This window comes from Asterias amurensis, chromosome 8, assembly GCF_032118995.1.
Source record: "Asterias amurensis chromosome 8, ASM3211899v1".
In the NCBI taxonomy this organism is placed as follows: Eukaryota; Metazoa; Echinodermata; class Asteroidea; order Forcipulatida; family Asteriidae; genus Asterias; species Asterias amurensis.
Window position 1 is genome coordinate 17,068,359 of NC_092655.1, and position 21,648 is coordinate 17,090,006.

At 38.4% G+C, this 21,648-nt stretch overlaps 1 protein-coding gene and 1 non-coding gene across 3 annotated transcripts in view; both read right to left on the reverse strand.

Annotated features, from left to right (window-relative positions):
- Positions 1 to 21,648, reverse strand: part of LOC139940928 (transient receptor potential cation channel subfamily M member 3-like) — a 43,706-nt gene that overhangs the window by 15,242 nt on the left and 6,816 nt on the right. For both annotated transcript variants that reach the window (XM_071937327.1, XM_071937328.1), the window contains exons 4-18: positions 19,469 to 19,709; positions 18,697 to 18,861; positions 17,756 to 17,974; positions 16,914 to 17,094; positions 14,766 to 14,934; positions 13,355 to 13,493; positions 12,275 to 12,347; positions 11,155 to 11,255; positions 9,333 to 9,467; positions 8,817 to 8,870; positions 6,747 to 6,897; positions 6,055 to 6,211; positions 3,865 to 4,002; positions 2,686 to 2,827; positions 473 to 685 (exon numbers count right to left, since the gene is read on the reverse strand). In XM_071937327.1, coding sequence (XP_071793428.1) covers positions 473 to 685; positions 2,686 to 2,827; positions 3,865 to 4,002; positions 6,055 to 6,211; positions 6,747 to 6,897; positions 8,817 to 8,870; positions 9,333 to 9,467; positions 11,155 to 11,255; positions 12,275 to 12,347; positions 13,355 to 13,493; positions 14,766 to 14,934; positions 16,914 to 17,094; positions 17,756 to 17,974; positions 18,697 to 18,861; positions 19,469 to 19,709 — 2,278 coding nt within the window. The remainder of the gene's footprint in view (positions 1 to 472; positions 686 to 2,685; positions 2,828 to 3,864; positions 4,003 to 6,054; positions 6,212 to 6,746; positions 6,898 to 8,816; positions 8,871 to 9,332; positions 9,468 to 11,154; positions 11,256 to 12,274; positions 12,348 to 13,354; positions 13,494 to 14,765; positions 14,935 to 16,913; positions 17,095 to 17,755; positions 17,975 to 18,696; positions 18,862 to 19,468; positions 19,710 to 21,648) is intronic.
- On the reverse strand, positions 3,702 to 3,778 carry Trnaf-aaa (transfer RNA phenylalanine (anticodon AAA)). Its single transcript has one exon. It is a non-coding gene; the product is annotated as a tRNA-Phe (tRNA).

The following is a 21,648-nucleotide window of genomic DNA, read 5'->3' on the forward strand; positions in this document are numbered from 1 at the left end:
TTTAAACAACGAGACTTTCATCATCTGGGTTTTTCAAGAAGCAGAGGTTAGGCAAGTGCTGACATACAGAGCATACAGTTTGCAAGAACGAGACTTATTTCACCACCGGAGGTGGGGTACATTCTGACATTCTCCTGAAGATGAGCGCAGAGCGTACTGTTTGAAACAATGAGATTTTCATCATCTTTGATTCTTCGAAGAACCAGATGTGAGGTAAGTTCTGACACAAAGAGCATACACTTTGCAACAACGAGATTTATCTCACCACTAAGAATCGGAGGTGAGGAAAGTTCAGGCGTTCTCCTGAAGATCAACAGAGCATATTGTTTGAAACAATGAGGCTCATCTTACATTCAGTTCTTCTAAGAACCAGATGTGAGGAAAGTTCAGATGTTCTCCTGACGTTGAACAGAGCATACTGTTTGAAACAACAAGGCTCATCTCACCACAAGTTCTTCAAAGATATACTCACCACAAACGACCAGAATTTGGTGGCTGGCGACATGAAGAACAGCTGGAGTTTCTTTAGTCTGCTGGGTCTCTTCTCGCCCGGGACGTTGAACTTTAACCTGAAGATGAAGAGAGGACATAAGATGCCCAGTATGATGAAAAGATTGCTGGCCTTCACGCCGGCCAACCACGTCTTGGCGACGACACTCTGGGCACAAGGATGAGCTATGAATTGCTGAAGAGATAAAAAAAAACAATGTGTTTATTTCTTTAACCCTACACGGCAGCTAACGGTTGTATGGCTTCTGACTGGCACCCTGGAACAAAGTTATTGACAAAATAGGGAAACCGCCAACAAAGGGCTAGATAGCTCAGTTGGTAGAGTGGCTGCAAGTTAATTTGGAGGTCGTTGGTTCGAGGCCCACTCTAGTAATTTTTTCTTTGTTCAATCCCAACTTATTTAATTAAACCTTCAGATTTTATTTAAAGGGGTGGTCGGGTTGACAGTTGATTTCGAGACCTCAAATTCTAAATCTGAGGTCTAGAAATCAACTTCGTGGAAAATAACTTCTTTCTCGAAAACTACATTACTTCAGAGGGAGCTGTTTCTCACAATGTTTTATACTTTCAACCTCTCCCCATTACTCGTTACCAAGTAAGGTTTTACACTAATAATTATTTTGAGTAATTACCAATAGTGTCCACTGCCTTTAAGTGGAGAAAAGGTTACAAGTCTCTAACCTCACATTAAAGGCACTTGACACCTTTGGTAATTGTCAAAGACCAGTCGTCTCACTTGGTGTATCCCAACATAAGCATAAAATAACGAACCTGTGAAAGTTTTGAGCTCGATTGGTCATCGAAGTTGCGAGATAATAATGAAAGAAAAAAACACCCTTTTCACACGAAGTTGTGTGCTTTCAGATGCTTGATTTCGAGACCTCAAATTCTAAATCTGAGGTCTCGAAATCAAACTCGTGGAAAATTACTTCTTTCTCGAAAACTACATTACCTCAGAAAGAGCCGTTTCTCACAATGTTTTATACTTTCAACCTCTCCCCATTACTCGTTACCAAGAAAGGTTTTACACTAATAATTATTTTGAGTAATTACCAATAGTGTCCACTGCCTTTAAGTGGAGAAAAGGTTACAAGTCTCTAACCTCGCATTAAAGGCACTGTACACGTTTGGTAATTGTCAAAGACCAGTCTTCTCACTTGGTGTATCTCAACATATGCATCAAATCACAAACCTGTGAAAACTTGAGCTCAGTTGGTCATTGAAGTTGTGAGATAATGATGAAAGAAAAAACAACCTTGTTGGACGAATTTGTGTGCTTTCAGATAGGAATAAAAGTCTTCTGGCTAGTATTTTATTATTTCAGTGAGAAATTACCTCTTTCTCAAAATCTATGCTACTTCAGAGGGAGCCATTTCTCACAATGTGTTATACTATCAACAGCTCTCCAATGCTCGTTAATTACCAAGTCAGTTTTTAAGTTAATATTTGTTTTGAATATTACCAAACGTGTACCTTCCCTTTAAATCAGTTTCTTGAATATGATGACCTTGATACTCTCGGTCAGCTACTCAGATCGTTTTGACAATCCTTTTGTTTCTTCCTTTTTCAAGGAAGTGTCGTGGCCGAGCGGTTAAGAACACCGAATTCAAACTCTGGTGCTTCTGATCAGCAGAATGTGGAATCAAATCCCCAGCCGTGACACTTGTGTCCTTAAGCAAGACACTTCACCATTGCTTCGTCCTTCGAATGGGACGTTAAGCCGTTGGTCCCATGTGTCATGTAATGCATGTAAAAGAATCCAGTGCACTTATCAAAAAGAGAAGGGGTTCACCGATCGGCAGCAAATTGCGCCACAGCACCTTGTAAAGCATTACATGGTGCTATCAGAATTAGGTCTCATAATTCAAACGTAGTACCACATCTCGCAGGAAATACTATGTTAGAGCGCCAGGAACGTCACTGGGTGACGGACATGTGCACTATATAAGAAGCCACAATTATTATTATTATTATTATTATTATTATTATTAATATTAATTTGGTCTGGGGGTCGTCTGAGAGTGTCAGGGTTATACTGTGTCTTTATTTTCGGGTTTATGTCCCTTGTACTGTATATTTGATAAAATTTTTATAAATACTTTATCTTCTCCATTTTTGGATGTTTTGAGGAAATAAACAAAATAAAATAAATTAAAACTTTGCCTTTCCACTCACCCTGTTGTCTGCCTCCGAGGCCATCGTCAGGACACTCTTACCAGACATAGTTTTGATTGGGCACATTATCAGCTTCTCAGTGAACGTCTCGTCCGTTTTGAAACACTCGTCCATCACATTGATGGCCAGCTGCTCAAATGTTCTGCAGGAATCCAAAGGGTGACAATGTTTACATACTGGGGCCAATTTCATAGAGCTGCTTAAGCAACAAATTTGCTTAAGCACGAAAATAGCTCGCTTATTTTACACATGTTACTGGCCAAAATTTCATGCCATTTATATTGCTTATGACTAGTATTTAGCTGTTGTTTACTTAGCATAACAATTGAGTGGAGTATTGGCCGGTAATCTGATTTTACTAAGCAATGAATTTTTTGCTTAAGCAAATTTTTGTGCTTAAGCAGCTCTATGAAATTGGGCCCTGGTTGCATAAGTAATGATAGTAATAATAATTCTGTACATAGTGCGCCGTCATGAACGACCCTCTTGGTGACGAATTAAAACAAATTTGGTGGAGACTTTTAACAATGAATTCAAGAGACCCAAGCGTGGTTTTATTTTTGCAATTTTGCAAAACTGTTCTTGACACATTAAAACCATAACTTCAAATAGGAAAGACAACGACCATTCTCAGAATGAGCATTGGGACATACAATTTGGCAGACAACTTGTCATCTGCAATGAAGTGGTTTAGAATCAAATAAAAGTTTTTAACACCTTTGTGTGATACAGAAAAAAACTCAGGGAAAAAGTTTGAACCCTCTGCATCAAAAAAAGAATACAAAGAGTGAGACCACTCTTTTCTTCACTTTTCCACTTTCAAAAAATATTTAGCAGCAAAGCAAAAATCTGAAAACACAAAAACCCCAATTCTGGGAAACGAAATTAAACTGATTGATGTTAAACTTGCATCGGGATACAGAATATTCAGTTTGTTTTTTACCCATATACATCAATGCGTGTTAGCACTGTATACTCGGTACTTACCCGAGGTCTGTGAAGAAAAATCCCAGGCACAACTCGGGTGGGATTCGAACCCACGACCTTTGCAATTTTAGAGCAGTGTCTTACCAACTAGACCACCGAGAGTGCCCGGTAGAAATTAACCTGACAAACCATTGCCCTGGTCCAAGTGTTTGTGAAACAAACAGAAGAGAACAAATAATAACAGATATTTACCCGGCATCTCTTTGTGCTCTTAGGATGTCATCAGAGTCAGTGGATATTGCAGCGATTCCTTTGAGCATTGTACTGGCAGCTATTCCTGCACTGATTGAGTCATCAAGACGTTCCCAAAAGAACTCGGCCATTTCCATTCTACGATTAACACAATAAATCAATGTTAACTTTGGTTTTTACCCATACACCGATGCGTGTTAGTACTGTATACTCGGTACTTTTCCCCGAGTCCTGTGAAAAAATATCACGGGCATGTTACTCGGGTGGGATTCGAACCCACGACCCTTGCAATTCTAGAGCAGTGTCTTACCAACTAGACTACTGAGGTTTCCCGGTAGCTAGAGGCAGTTCGAATCCTATGTTTTGGCAGCGGGTACCGCAACGATATAAGAGATGTTAAATTTGCATCGGGGATAAAGAATATTAATTTTGGTTTTTAACGATGTGTGTAAGCACAGTATACTGTGTACGTTCCCGAGTCCTGTGAAAAAATATCACAGGCATGCTACTCGGGTAATCAAATTTAATTTATGGAGGGAGGATAGGGCCAAAGAAGGGCCATCCACATGATGACCACAGTCAGTGGGCTTAAAGCCATTGGACCCTTTTGGTAAACAGTATTGTCCAAGGCCCACACTTCGTGTATCACAACTTCTATATCAAATAACAAACCTGTGAAAATTTGGGCTTAATCGGTCATCGGAGTCGGGAGAAAATAACGGGAAAACCCACCCTTGTATCCGCCCGTTTCGCCGTGTCATGACACGTGTTTAAAATAAATCCATATTGATATATAAATTGATATTGTCTTACTGTTTTCTCAAAAAGTAAAGCATTTCATGGAACAATATTTCAAGAGAAGTATTTCACCACTACCTTCTGTAAACCCTGTAAGTTATTTTTAAATCTGTGAACTTTTTTTTTTTTTCTGTACCGAAAGGGTCCAACGGCTTTAAAGGCACTGAACACCTTTGGTAATTGTAAAAGACTGGTATTCTCATTTGGTGTAACCCAACATAATATGCACAAAATAACAAATCTGTGAAAATGTTTAATTGGTCATTGAAGTTGCAAGAGAATAATGAAAGAAAAAACATCCTTGTTGCTCAATTATGTGTGCTTTCAGATGCCTAAAAAAAGACTACAGGCTTGAAGTTATTTAATATTTGAGTGAGAAATTACTTTGTTACTTCAGAGGGGGCCATTTCTCACAATGTTTTATACTATCGACAGCTCTCCATTGTCCGTTACAAACAAAGTTTATGCAAACAATTATTTTGAACAATTACCAATAGTGTCCAGTGCCTTTAAAGTAACATACCCCATACTAGCCCCCCACAAACATGCCATTAGGGGACTTTTGGGATGCTTGGTGGCAGCAGGTAAAATTCATTGTTCTTGGTAATGTGCGCATGCTCAGAACTATGTAAACAATGGACATTTACCTGGTAAGTCTGCTGCCACCTAGCGTTCAAAAGTCTCCTATTAAATGCAAGAAATGGACTTCCACAGTCAATGGTTTGCATCTCTAAAAACAAAACAAAAACCTAACCATGGCACTTCCATTGAGCATTGAGCCACCACAACTCTATACACCAATCTGGGCGCGCACCAGGGGCGCAAGAGTTGAGCACCGCGCGCCAGTGTCTTCAGTGCCTAGATTATGCACAAAGACACCGCAGTAGTTATTTCTTTTTTTCAACAGAGGGCGCTTCCAATTTTGTTTCGTCTAAATGGTCTATACTGTTCCCGATATTTGGCACAGACGTCGTCATCCCTCCCCGCCCCCCAAGTGTTCCCACTTTAACGCACTCTTTCCCCTAAAATTGTCTAAAGAATTCCTGAGATTCCCAGAACCAAATGAAGACACAAATTGAGGAGGGGGGGGGGGGGGACAACAAGCCACATAATAGCTAGGTTTAGCTGCACGTTAAGCGAGCAAGTACGTGAACATGGACGTCAGAAAATTGTGTTGTTTCTGGGTGAAGTTGCATGCTCAAGCATGCTCATGCATGCCCATGCATGCTCAGGCATGACAACTGCACGCATGACGTAAATAACGTGAAAAATGGTAACTTCACGTATTCTAAAAACAGGAGATTTAAACAACACAGTTTTCCGACGTTCAAGTTCACGCGGAACGTACTGCTAAACCTCCATAATATAGATCACACCGAATGCACCACTCACCTGCCCATCAGCACAGCGCATAAAAACAGCTCCTTAAACGGGTGCTTGAAGTGCATGCCAGAGTTAGCCATGAGGCACATGGTAGAGGAGGTTGTGTCTAAATAGCCATTTTCCGATCGGATGTACTCCTCTTGGGATTGTTGTAACAAGTGACTTCCTATTCAGAACAAAAGATCAGAGAGAGACGTGTATTAAAGGCAGTGCACACTATTGGTAATTACTCAAAATAATTGTTTGCATAAAAACTTACTTGTAATATAAGTATATACTAGTATAAAACATTGTGAGAAACGGCTCCCTCTGCAGTAACATAGTTTTTGAGGAAGAGGTAATTTCTCACTCAACAAAGACTTCATGCCTGAAGCCTTTTATCAGCTATCTCAAAACACACAAAGGTGTGCAAAATGGGTGTGTTTTTTTCTGTCATTATTCTCTTGCAACTTTGATGACTAATTGAGCCCAAGTTTTCACAGGTTTGTAATATTTTATGCATATGTTGGGATACACCAAGTGAGAAGACTGGTCTGAGACCAATTCCATAGAGCTGCTTAACAATTTTGCTTGACAATTTTCTGCTTAGCAGAAACGAGCAGGATACCAGTCACAAATTGTACATGACACAACAGTTTGGCTGGTAACCTTATTCTGGTAAGCAGCTCTATGAAAATTGATCCCTGATGATATAGACTCACCTGCCATGAAGCTAGACAAAGACCAGAGTGCCAAGCATGCCCCTTGGTTGCTGGTAAAGGGTTTGTCGTTAGAGTACAGCTCGTTGCTATGGAAACCTAACAGGTGCCTTACAAGACGACTGATGTGATATAGGAAGATCGGCTGACTGGCCTGGAACGTATACAAGGAAGTGTTCAATCAATTTGTTGTTTGTTTTTTATTTTTTTATTTTTTACGGGAGAGGGAGGGGTTTATTTTATTGCGTTTGTTTAGATGATCTTCCTGTCTAGGGAACTTAGCAAAATCCCACGAGGGAATTCAAACACCAGGCTGCCAACAGCTAATATCTCTCTTACAACCATTGGTATAACTATATATTTATTTCGAACTGGGCCCAATTTCATACAGCCTGTAAGCACAAAAATGGGCCCCGCACAAATCAAGAAATTGTGATTCAGTAACTAGACCAAAAATAATGTGAAAAATCAGCATTAAGATTGGTGGGATTTGAACCCACAACCTTTTGATTGCAAGTCCTTCTGTCTAGCCACTGGACCACGGTGACCAAGTTGTGTTCTTTCAGCTTCCCCTGAGCCATGACATGCATCACATGACTGGATCTCGACTAACAAATTCACAATCTATGACCATGCTATATCAAGATGAATCAATTTTTTTCCACAAGCCAGTGTTGTGGCCGAGCGGTTAAAGACACTAGACACTATTGGTAATTGTCAAAGACCAGTCTTCTCACTTGGTGTATCTCAACATATACATAAAGTAACCGACGTGTGAAAATTTGAGCTCAATCGGTCGTCAAAGTTGCGAGATAATTATGAAAGAAAAAACACCCTTGTCACACGAAGTTGTGTGCTTTCAGATGCTTGATTTCGAGACCTCAATCTCTAAATCCAAGGTCTCGAAATCAAATTCGTGGAAAATGACTTCTTTCTCGAAAAACTACGTTACTTCAGAGGGAGCCATTTCTCACAATGTTTTATACTACCAACCTCTCCCCATTACTTGTTACCAAGTAAGGTTTTATGCTAATGATTATTTTGAGTAATTACCAATAGTATCCACTGCCTTTAAGAGCACCGAACTCAAACTCTGGTGTTTCTGATCAGTAGAGTGTGGATTCGAATACCCAGCCGTGACACTTGTGTCCTTCAGCAAGATACTTGACCATTACATGGGACATAAAGCCGTTGGTCCCATGTGTTGTGTAACGCACGCAAAAGAACCCAGTGCACTTATTGAAAAGAGAAGGGGTTCGCCCCGGTGTTCTTGGCTGTGGCTGCTGTATACGCGTAGCACCTTACACATGTAAACCCTTATACGGTGCTAAATAATTGGGTCTCAGAATTCATCAATGCAATAACATATCTTTCTGAAAGTTTGTATATACTCAGCGCCTCGAGTACCTTGTTTGGTAGATACGTGCGCTATATAAGACTTCAATATTCGATCTTATTATTTTCTTGAGTAATGCCATTTGTAAAAATGATAAAGATCAACCAAATTCCAGGACAGTATAATAACATGAAGGCAACAGCGGCCATGGCCTCATATTAAGCAAATGTACATGTATAAGATAACTAACGGCTAAATCAACTAGAAAATACACATTACTTTGAGAATTTAGTACAAATATTATTAGTTTGTATTTAAAGGCAGTGGACACTATCGGTAATTGCCAAAGACTAGCTTTCACAGTTGGCGTATCTCAACACATGCATAAAATAACAAACCTGTGAAAATTTGAGCTCAATCGGTCATCGAACTTGCGAGATAATAATGAATGAAAAAACACCCTTGTCACACGAAGTTGTGTGCGTTTAGATGGTTAATTTCGAGACCTCAAGTTCTAAACCTGAGGTCTCGAAATCAAATTCGTGGAAAATTACTTCTTTCTCGAAAACTATGGCACTTCAGAGGGAGCCGTTTCTCACAATGTTTTATACCATCAACCTCTCCCCATTACTTGTCACCAAGAAAGGTTTTATGCTAATAATTATTTTGAGCAATTACCAATAGTGTCCACTGCCTCTAAATGCATTACTTTCGTAAGTAAGTACAGGACCTCTTACCTTGGTGTTGTTAATCATTGACACATAGCTCCTCAGGGAATGGTGCCCACTCACCTGCAATACAACAAAACAGAAAATAAAGAATGCTCGTAATATGGGGACGATGAAATTGAAAGGTTAGTGTCACTGGTTCCCTTAGCTGCACTTCACACAGGTTCACCAGCTTCGAAGGGGGGGGGGCTAAGGGGTTTGAGCCACCTTCAAGAGGGTCAACCCCCCCCCCCCCCCCCCCAAAAAAAAAAAAAAAAAAAAAAAAAAAACACATACAAAAACACCCCAAAAAAAAAAAAAAACGAAACTGGAGGAGAGAGAGTAGGGAAGGAGACAAGAATGTGTGTTTATTTCCTTCTAACAATAACTTCGCGGTGAGTAAAAGCCTAAATTAGGGATATGATCTTTTAAGTAAAAGACAAGATAAGTCTTGATATTTGTAGAGTCTCAACCATACTTTTTACTGCTACTGCATACAGGGCACTGAACAAACATGGCCAGAGAGAGAGAAGGGGAAATTCTTACTGAATTGTAGAGTCTACGTAGTCTGGATACAGTCAGGAAGTCCTTCATAATGACACCTTGCTCTAGGAACAGCCTCAAGAAATCCACCTGGTTTTGCATCAGAGCTTGCATGATGAATGGATCTAAACTGCCAGGCTGAAAATAAACAAACCCATCAATGACATTGGGTAAAGAAAAACGTCATTCCAGTGTGACTCGCGTGACGAAGCCACTCATTTTTCAACTTTGTACCACCCTCTACTCCAAGATGTGACACCTAGATCTCAATTAAAGACACTGGACACTATTGGTAATTGTCAAAGATCAGTCTTCTCACTTGGTGTATCTCAACATAATGCACAAAATAACAAACCTGTTAAAATTTGAGCTCAATTGGTCATCGAAGTTTTGAGATAACTATGAAAGAAAGAACACCCTTGTCACACGAAATTGTGTGCTTTCAGATGCTTGATTCCGAGACCTCAAAATCTAATTCTGAGGTCTCCAAATCAAATTCGTGGAAAATTACTTCTTTCTCGGAAACTACGTCACTTCTGAGGGAGCCGTTTCTCACAATGTTTTATACTATCAACCTCTCCCCATTACTCGTTACCAAGTAAGGTTTTATAATAATAATTATTTTGAGTATTTACCAATAGTGTCCACTGCCTTTAACTCGATTTTTTTATAAACTATGAGAAGGGGCTTATAATGTAACTCATTAAACTCAACCCTTTTGGTGCATTTTTATTTATTCACAATGAACTGGTAAACACTACACACCATTCTATTTCATAACATTCGTACAAGTCTTCAGAGGGATTGCATTCCTTCCTAAGTGATGGCATGCAGATCACACAATACATTCAAAGGTTGTATTGTTATTCAAATAAGTTCATGGGGCGATGCCCGTATATAAAGGCCCGGACACAAGTCCTGAGCCATCTTTTCTGAGGTCATTTTCTTTTGGACCAAACAGTATTGGGAGGGTTCAAAACCCAGCAGCGGGCGGGACCCTCTTCGACTTGTACTTCATTATTATTCATAGAATTACAATTATATTTCAATCATTCATATAATTTTTAAATTATAAAGCTTACATCCAGGGCTACATTTCCAGCTAATTTTGACACCAAGGGAGTTTTTGGGAAAAAAAGGTCGTTGCCACATAGATTATTTATTGTATTGGGCACCAGCGATAATAATAATAATACTAATATTTAAAATTTACATTGCGCCCCTTACATACAAAATGATCAGAGGCGCAGAACACATGTTAAAAAGCACAGAGTGGAAGAAAAAGACAAGGAAAAAAGACTGGTCACCAGGCCAGTGCCCAAACAAAAGTATGGGGATACGTCTGTCCTGCCAACAGAGAACATTTCATTGGCCCAAGTTGAAAGGGATAACAAATCATCAAAAAGAAAAAATTTGCATCATCTTATTACATGAATCCCACCCGAGGTGATTTGCCTGTGGAATTTCTTCAGAGTATTTGGGAATGTTCTGAGGTTAAATTGTAGGATTTGAAACTTTGCTTGGTGCAAATACGTTATAGAAAGGTATGCAGTAACACCATGTAATGACTATCTCTAATGAGTTGGGGTGGTTCTGAAAAGAACTGTTGGTTTCAACTCGACGTCTGGAGAAAGACGATCGCTTTCTCCAGAAGACGATCAGAGCATACTGATCGAAACGTCGAGTTGAAACCAGCGGTTCTTTTCAGAACCACCCCAACTCATTAGAGATAGTCATTACATAGTGTTACCGCAAACCTTTCTATAGAGAAAAAATTGCTTAATACACATCGGTGTAAGGGTAAAAAAATATTTAATTTGCTCACCGCCCAATACTGATCATCTACAAAGATCTTCCTCTCTGCCATGTCAACCCGATTCCATGACAACGCCAACGCTAACTTGTAGTTGGGAGTGGCAGCTTGGGCTATCATTAAGAAACAAGGGTTAAATGATTAGATATAAAATTACAATAGTCCTGAAAGACAAAACCTTACAAATCTGAGCCAGGGGCCCAATTTCATAGAGCCGCTTAAGCACACAAAGTAGCTACATGTATGCTTACCAGAATAAGGTTACCAGCCAAACTACCATGTCGCATGTACAATTTGTGACTGGTATCCTGCTTATTTTTGCTTAGCAGAAACATGTTTAGCAAAATTCTCTGCTTAAGCAGCTCTATGAAACTGGGCCCTCAACTGAGATTGGCCCTTCTATGGCAGAACAGCCAAACTCGAAAAAGGTGACATTTTGAGAAAGGCAAGTACAAAGATAAGCTGTTTAAAAACAGGATAAAGTGTAAAAAGAGGCTGAGATATTATATTCACATCCATATATAGTTTGCCTTTCAAACTTTGAAACGGGAAATTCCCTCAATTTACCCAGAAATGTTCAAGTTTTTGGCAAGTCTTTGGCATGGAAGGGTCGAGGTGTGCCTACTACAATCCTGGCCATATCTCGTTAGGCCCCTGCCCCCTTTCAATGTTGGTTCTAATTGACAGTCTTCTGCATTACAGGTCAACAATGAGCGGGGGGACGGGGGACAGGAGAGAGAATGATTATTGTCAGTTGAAAGTGTACAGGGAATGGTCTTATGTAACGTTAGGAAAGGGTAGCCCAAGCATTTTGGCCGGGATTGTAGCATTTGGGCAGTGTACCACTGCTAAAAGTGAGCGCCGATTGTGAAGGTGAGAACAGGAGCTTGAGCAAATTTGTTGAGTTGTAGGGGCAACCATTGAAAACTCATCTTCGGACAGTCTTCTTAAAGGGACACATTGCCTTGGATCGGTTGAGTTGGCCTATCCGAGAGTCCGAGAGTGTCAGGGTTATCCTGTTTCTTTAGTTTTGTGTTTATGTCCTGTGTTCTGTATATTTAATGTAATATTTATAAATCTTTTTATTTTCTCAATTTTTGAGGAAATAAATAAATAAACAAACTTGGCGTACCTTTTAATAAAGCAATCAAGATGGCAAGATCCAAGTCGGCGTTCTCTCCTTTGTCCATTTGAAACACAGTCAGCTAAAAAGACAACATTTTACAAACATGGTTTTAAAATTCATTCTCCTGAAGACGAGCAGAGTTTGTTTGAAATGTCGAGAACACCTGTTCTTTTCATAGCCAACACTCACTCAAAAGAGATCTTATACATGGATGTACCTGCAAATTACTATTTTAGCATTTATAGGTACTTCTTATGGTTTGGTTTATAGACATCCAGCGGCCATCTTAGTGGAAAAACGGTGACGAAACAATCGAAACGCACAGATTTGTTCGCGCGATGCACAGTATTGGCCAATGAACAACCTCTTTTTAACCTCTAGGTGAGGGCGCCCTACTGAAATGACGTCATGTGCATAAGGTCTATTGTAAAATTAGCAAAAATAATCTCACTTTTGAAAAATGTGAAATAAAACAAATGATAAACTTGGGGCCTTGTCACACACGAGGAAACTTTTAAAGGCAGTGGACACTATTGGTAATTACTCCACAAAGTAATTTTCCACGAATTTGATTTCGAGACCTCAGATTTAGAATTTAAGGTCTCAACCATCTAAACGCACACAACTCCGTGTGACAAGGGTGTTTTTTCTTTCATTATTATCTCGCAACTTCGACGACCAATTGAGCTCAAATTTTCACAGGTTTGTTATTTTATGCATATGTTGAGATACACCAAGTGAGAATACTGGTCTTTGACAATTGCCAATAGTGTCCACTGCCTTTAACTTAAGTTCAAACAAGAAAAAATGATCAATTGAGTTCAAATTTTCACAGTTTTCTTTTTTTAATGCATATGTTGAGATACACCCAGTGAGAATACTGGTCTTTGACAATTACCAATAGTGTCCACTGCCTTTAACTTAAGTTCAAACAAGAAAAAATGATCAATTGAGTTCAAATTTTCACATTTTTTTATTTTTTATGCATATGTTGAGATACACCAAGTGAGAAGACTGGTCTTTGACAATTACCATTAGTGTCCACTGCCTTTAACTTAAGTTCAAACAAGAAGATCTCGCTCTTACCATTTTCTTGACCTTGATGCATTCGATGACATCCGCAATCAGATGGGTCATGTTGTCACAGTAAAGATTGACGTTGAAGGAATTGCTGAGTTTCTCACGAAGTATCTCAGTGTTTTCCTCATTCAGTGTTCTGGATTCTCTGAAAAAAAAAAAAAATCACCACTTTAAATATGAAACTTAAAGATCGACTTAAAGACACTGGACACTATTGGTAATTGTCAAAGACCATTCTTCACACTTGGTGTATCTCAACATATGCATAAATTTTTTTTTTTAAACTGAAAATTTGAGCTCAATTGGTTGTCAAAGTTGCGAGATAACATTGGAAATAATTATTAGCATAAAACCTTTCTTGGTAACCAGTAATGGGTAGAGGTTGATAGTATAAAACATTGTGAGAAACGGCTCCCTCTGAAGTAATGTAGTTTTTGAGAAAGAAGTAATTTTTCACAAATTTGATTGAAATCAAATTCGTTGAGACCTCAAGTTTAGAATTTGAGGTCTCGAAATCAAGCATCTGAAAGCACACAACTTCGTGTGACAAGGGTGTTTTTTCTTTCGCTATTATCTCACAACTTCGACGACCGATTGAGCTCAAATTTTCACAGGTTTGTTATTTTATGCATATGTTGAGATACACCAACTGTGAAGGCTAGTCTTTGACAATTACCAATAGTGTCCAGTGTCTTTAAAGGAACACGTTGCCTTGGATCGGACGAGTTGGTCTATTAAAAGCGTTTGAAACCGTTTGTTATGAAATGCATATGGTTAGAAAGATGTTTTAAAAGTAGAATATAATGATCCACACAAGTATCACTCGAAATTGCACGGTTTTCCTTTTACGTCGCGAACTATCACGATCGGCCATTTATGGGAGTCAGGGAGTCAAACCATAAATGGCCGACCGTGTTAGTCGACAGGGTAAAAAGAAAACCACGCAATTTCGAGGCATATTTGTGTAGATCATTGTATTCTACTTTTACAATATCTTTCTAACCATATACATTTTACAACAAACGGTTACAGAACGCTTTTCAAAGACCAACTCGACCGATCCAAGGCAGTGTGTTCCTTTAAGTGAAATTAACATTATTGTGATTTGTGCTTTTGCTATAAAAGGTAAACAATATCAAATGATAAACCAAAGGGAAACTGAATCAGTAAATTTTACTGCCATGTAGCCAGGGATCACAGCCAAAATTTACAATAAAAAAATTAGGGAGACTGCTAACATAGATAGATTGCTCATTCGGTAAATCACCGGCATGTTAATCCATAGGTCGTTGATTCAAATCCCGTTATAGTCGTTGTCTTTGTTCAACCCCATGTAAAAATGAAGTTATAATTGAACAAAAGTCAATAGAAATGGGGTCGGGGTGGGCCAGACTGGGGGTAAATCTATTGCACTTACGGATCTCCTTCAGCTCGGTTATGTGCGAATGCCAGGATGTCTGCTGCTCTCCCACTACCATCACACAGCACTGTAGGAATCTCACGCAAGACGGCATTCTTTACGTTGAGTAATGTGTCCACACCGCCCTCGAGCACCACGAGAACCACCGGTAGGCCCAGACCATTCTCTGTGTGAGATTCAAAGATTCATAATAATAATAATAATAATAATAATAATAATAATAATAATAATAATAATAATAATAATAATAATAATAATAATAATAATAATAATAATAATAATAATAATAATAATAATAATAATAATAATAATAATAATAATAATAATAATAATAATAATAATAATAATAATAATAATAATAATAATAATAATAATAATAATAATAATAATAATAATAATAATAATAATAATAATAATAATAATAATAATAATAATAATAATAATAATAATAATAATAATAATAATAATAATAATAATAATAATAATAATAATAATAATAATAATAATAATAATAATAATAATAATAATAATAATAATAATAATAATAATAATAATAATAATAATAATAATAATAATAATAATAATAATAATAATAATAATAATAATAATAATAATAATAATAATAATAATAATAATAATAATAATAATAATAATAATAATAATAATAATAATAATAATAATAATAATAATAATAATAATAATAATAATAATAATAATAATAATAATAATAATAATAATAATAATAATAATAATAATAATAATAATAATAATAATAATAATAATAATAATAATAATAATAATAATAATAATAATAATAATAATAATAATAATAATAATAATAATAATAATAATAATAATAATAATAATAATAATAATAATAATAATAATAATAATAATAATAATAATAATAATAATAATAATAATAATAATAATAATAATAATATCGAAGTCTTATATAGCGCACGTATCTACCAAACAAGGTACTCAAGGCGCCGAGTATACATGTATACAAACTTTCAGAAAGATAGGTTATTGAAGTGATGAATTCTGAGACCCAACTATTTAGCACCTTTACAAGGGTTTACAAGGTGCTACGGCGCATACAGCAGCCACAGCCAGGAACACCGGGGCGGACCCCTTCTCTTTTCGATAAGTGCACTGGGATCTTTTACAAGCGTTACGCAACACATGGGGCCAATGGCTTTACATCTCATCAGAAGTACGAAGCAATGGTTAAGTGTCTTGCTTAAGGACACAAGTGTCGCGGCTGGGGATTCCAACCCACACTCTGCTGATCAGAAACACCAGAGTTTGAATTCGGTGCTCTTAACCGCTCGGCCACGACACTCCCAAGATGGTACATCTGCAGTCGGGTTGGCAAAGTGAGATCTTTCCTCGCCTTCCGCCTCCAGGACTCTAGCTAGAATTTAGGACCTTGGTTCGAATGCCATCCGGGCACTTTTCACGAAAGTTTACTCAAAACAGGTCACCAGAACCACACGAATGTCACCAGGTAGAAATTGTGTTTGGCTGGATATCGGCTGGTTTTATCTAAGCCCCCACAATTGCAACATGGCTGATGGATGTGAGATAATGTTGAGAAAAAAGTTATTTTGTAATTTTTCTCTGGCAATGCAAAGGGCAAAGGTCGTGGGTTTCGAATCCCACCAAAGTGATTTCCCCAGTTTTTTTTTCTTCTTCATAGAACTCGGGAAAGTATAGTGCTTAATACACGTCGGTTTAAAGGTAAAAACAAACTGCATAATTAACGACCACTAATCATAAACTACAATACCTTAAATTAAAGTTTCTAACTTTTTATGAATTTTCAAAAAATAGCTATTTAAAAACTAAATCAAAACTTTGGGGTCAAACTTCCGCAAAATCAGACCTAGCATCAGTTCTAGCAGCTCTATAAAATTGGGTCCTGTCCTGCTTTTGACTGACTATTCTGACTAAAAGCCGGTTTATAGTCGGTCGTGCGATGGTTGCGCGATGGAAATCTTGGTGCGCAATCCTTAAAAAAACCCAGGTTTATAGTCATTGCTGAGGCTTATAAACTGTGTTTTTTACGATCGCGCATAAAGATTTCCATCACGCGACCATCGCACGACCGACATTAAACCAACCCTTACTCTCCCTTACCCTCTTTTGGTGCTGCTAGTGCCTCTTCAATCATCGCTCTCATCTCAATCTCACCACCGTAGGCCGGCTCTCCCATTAGCCCGTTATCTATTAGGATAAAGTGGGTGTGGTCTGGGTTTAGGGGCACACGACGCCCTTTCGTCACGACTGGGTTGACCTTGTATTCTGCTGGATACGAGCCCTGTGTATATATACAAACAAAAGTATATGGAAGTGCTTTCTGCTCTACCGGCCAGGCTTACATCCGTATGGACTGTAAAAGGGGTAACCCTGTTTGCCCAAGGAATAGGTGGCAACGGCCTCTTGACAAAAATAATTGTAGCCCACACCTTGAAGTGGCCTTCAGGCCTTGTGTGTCTGGCGACGTGCATACAAAATAAATAAAATTAAATTAAAAAATGCGTAAAGTATTAATTCCACGCAATCGCTGTGATTTGTTTTCCCTTTTCTAATCTAGATATAATGTTTTAACATGATGATTGTGAAGTGTCAACCATAAACTGTTTAATTCCCAGGATTAGAACCCAAATGAATTTTAATCCCAATTTTTCATAGATGTCAAATTTGCACCAGGGATAAAGAATTTTAGTTTTGGTTTTTACCCATATACACCGATGTGTGTTAGCAGTGTATACTCAGTACTTACCCTAATATTACATGGTTGGGATTCGAACCAACGACCCTTGCAATTCTAGAGCAGTGTCATACCAACTAGACCACCGAGATTTCCCGGTAGGTATAGAGGCAGTTCGAATCTTATGTTTAGCAGCGAGTACTGCAAACGATTTAATAGATGGTAAATTTGCATCGGGGATAAAGAATATTAATCCCACTTTTCTTACCGTGCCCCTCCTGGTAAGAAGCTGATGACTGCCATCGACGTATCCCCAGGGGGCGAGCCCTAGGCAGACCAGTTTGGGTCTCTCCGCCCCTTTCTTGACATTTTTATTATCGGATATCCAGTTCCTGATGTAAGTGGACTGAACGGCACTTCCGACGATCTTTGGCACGCCCGCGTTGAAGCCACTGGTGATGATCCAAGCTTTGGTTGTAAATGCAGCCTAAAGACGAAAAATGTTTCAGAAGATTTGTTTTCAACAAATTGAACTCTTTCAAAAAGTTTGACTCTTTCAAGCACTGACAGGTCGCTAGTGGTTTAAATCCAATCAAAGAAACAGTTGTAACACACAAAAAAACAGATTGCCTGGCCACACAGTTTTCAGAATATCAAGGAGGACTTTTAAGGATGCTGTTATGACCTGGTATGACCAATCCATCACTATTTTAAATTATTTATGTAACATTGTTACAAAATGTAGCTACCTGTTTTTACTTGGCATTTATGGCTTCCCTAGTTTTCAAACCTTGGCTGGGAAAAACTTGGGCTGCGACGTAAAGGCAGGGGACCAGTCTAGATAGGCTTGACCTTGAAAAGTATTGACTGGTCAACAGCAGGGGGCAGTATTGGCTAGACCCTGAAAAGTATTGACTGGTCATTAGCAGGGGGCGATTATGGCTTGACCATGAAATAGTACTGACAGGTCAACAGCAGGGGGCAGTAGTGGATTGACCCTGAACAAATATTGACTGGTCATTAGCAGGGGGGGAGGGGGGGCGATAATGGCTTGACCATGACAAAAAATATTGACCGGTCAACTGCAGGGGGCAGTACAGAACAATAATATACTTAAGATCTGTGACCATCAGAGAGTAGGAACACACAGATAGTAGCATCTAAAAGGTAACACTGGTATTTTTATATTTTAGTGTTTTTTTTTCTCACCTTAATTACTCCTCTGCTGAATGTTTCCTTGTCTTGCTCGTTAAGTTTGAAGCTCCGCCCCCCACCGGTCAGGGAGATAACGAGCTGGGGCGTGTGCAGTGACCAGTACTTCGTCATAAGCTTCAGCACCATTGACATATCAGTGCAATCTGACAGACGGACAAACTGATGACAGGGAAAAACAAAAGAGAATCATAGATGAAAACCTGCGATTCGTTTACCCCTTGCTTTTTTTCTTTGTGCTTTCTGACTCTCCACTTCACTGCTTATGTTACACTTAGTTGTAAACCTGTTCATATTTGAAAAAGACTCTGCTAGGTGGTTTACCTTTCAATTGAAAAAAAAAAACTACCAGATGCACCCATAAGCCAGTATGGCAGACACCTTGTTTGTATACACCTAAACTAAACAGTGCACTCCTTTATCTTGTCCACCATATAATCTAAAAAAGGCTAGTGCCTTAAAATGTAGCCAATTTGGTTTATGAGTATTTAAGTAAGTTTTGAAACTTTGTATGGTGAAAATATGGTAGTAAGGTTTGCACTAACACCATGTTATGATAACTCTTTTATTGAGTTGGGGTGGTTCGGTAAAAGAAAAGAACTGTAAGTTCCAACTCGGCATTTCGATCAGTATGCTCTGATCGTCTTCTGGCGAATACTGGTCAAAACGTCGAGTTGAAACCTTTGCTTCTTTTCAGAACCACCCCCTAACTCGATTTACATTGTCTTACCGCAAACCTTACTGTATTTTTGAGTAAAGTCTAACTCACTTTAGATGTACTAAGTCGGTTGACTGCCTCCTTAAAATGGATTTCTCCGTAAGCGTCTGTTGGCGTCTCTACAAGATGCTCCTCCTCATTCCAATGCGTGACCTCCTCACTCTCAAGATCAACCCTGCTACTTAAGATGTTAGCTTGTGAGACAAGGAGATTCTTACTTCCGGAGTTTCTGTCTAGGGTTTGAGGCTGGGGATGTCTGATGTGCAGACCTCGTGGTCGGCCGCAGAAACATCTGCATTATGATTTTTTTAAATAACAATAATAATGGAAACTTGTTAAGCAACAGTATCCTCTGCAAGCGGCGCTGCTCTACAAAAAACAACCAACAAGCAATGAAAGTAGCATAAACTAATAAAAAAAATAACATGCCTGTGATATTTTTTCACAGGACTCAGGAAAGTACACAGTGCTTACACACATCGGTGTATGGGTAAAAACCAAAATTAATATTCTTTATCCCGATGCAAATTAACATCTCTCATAATCGTTGCGGTACCTGCTGCCAAAACATAGGATTCAAACTGCCTCTAGCTACCGGTCAAGAAAAAAAACTTAACAAAATGCTTCTCATACTTTTACTGTGGACTAATATACACAGAGACACCACGATAGAAGGGTGATGTAGACAGCGATACAAACCACACAGACAGTGTGGGGAAAACTCATACACTCACTGTAGACTAATATACACAGAGACGCCAAGATAGAAGGGTGACATAGACAGAGATACAAACCACACAGACAGTGTGGGGAAAACTCACTCACTGTGGACTAATATACACAGAGACATCAAGACAGAAGGGTGATATAGACAGCGATACAAACCACACAGACAGTGTGGGGAAAACTCATACACTCACTGTGGACTAATATACACAGAGACATCAAGATAGAAGTATGATATAAACAGCGATACGAACCCACACAGACAGTGTGGGGAAAAATCGTTCACTCACTGTGGACTAATATACACAGAGACATAAAGATAGAAGGGTGATATAGACAGCGATACAAACCCACACAGAGAGTGTTGGGGAAAACTCATACTTTTGCTGTGGACTAATATATAAGAAACTTGCATGGCCTATAACAAAAGTCAATCAATCAATCAATCAATCAATCAATCAATCAATCAATCAATCAATCAATCAATCAATCAATACTAAGGCGCCTAAATCAAAGGTTTGCTCAAAGGCGCTGAGGCACAGAAGAAATAAATAAGTCATTGATGGTAGGCCTCCTGAAACAAGTGGGCTTTCAGAAGTGTCTTATGTGTTGAAGGATGTTGTGTTACTGATGTGATTTGGAAGTTTATTTCAGAGTTTGGCTCTATAGACTGAGAAGTCTCTATAAGCGAAAAATGGCCAGATATGACGGAAATAAAAACAATTACATAGCAATGAAATATATCTTAAATATTACTCCTAGTCAAACAGGATGTCCCAGGATGTGGTTGAAGTGGTCCCTGAATATGAATAGGAATGGCAGGAAACAGATTGCCGATACTTCAGTAACATACCAAGGTTACAATTTACAAAGTCAGTTAAGGAAAAATATTACAGGAAACTGACTGGAGTCAATTTTAAATAATGTTGGTTTGAACAAAGAAAAATGGTGATCCCTAAGCACTCAACCAGTGCCTCTTTATAACCTCAGTACCTTGAAGTAGGAACTCTTTTCTAGTCAATGGACTAACAAAGTAGTTTTAATATTAATTTTTTTTTTTTTTTTACCATACACTGGTGTGTGTTAGCACTGTAGACTCTTTCCCCGAGTCCTGTGAAAAAATATCACAGGCATGTTACTCTATTAACATCTGTTATATTGTTGCGGTACCCGCTACCAAAACATAGGATTCGAACTGCCTCTAGCTGCTGGGCAACCTCGATAGTCTAGTTGGTAACACACTGCTCTAGATTGCAAGGGTCGTGGGTTCGAATCCCACCCGAGTAACATGCCTGTGATATTTTTTCATAGGACTCAGGAAAGAGCTGAGTATACAATGCTAACATACATCGGTGTATGGGTAAAAAAACAAAAAAACAAAAACAATTAATATTCTTTATCCCCGATGCAAATTTAACATCTATTATAAGTTAGTTTTATCAAATTATACACCCTTACACTTTCCGACATTAATAAATCTCAAACAGGCACCTTCATGTACAAAT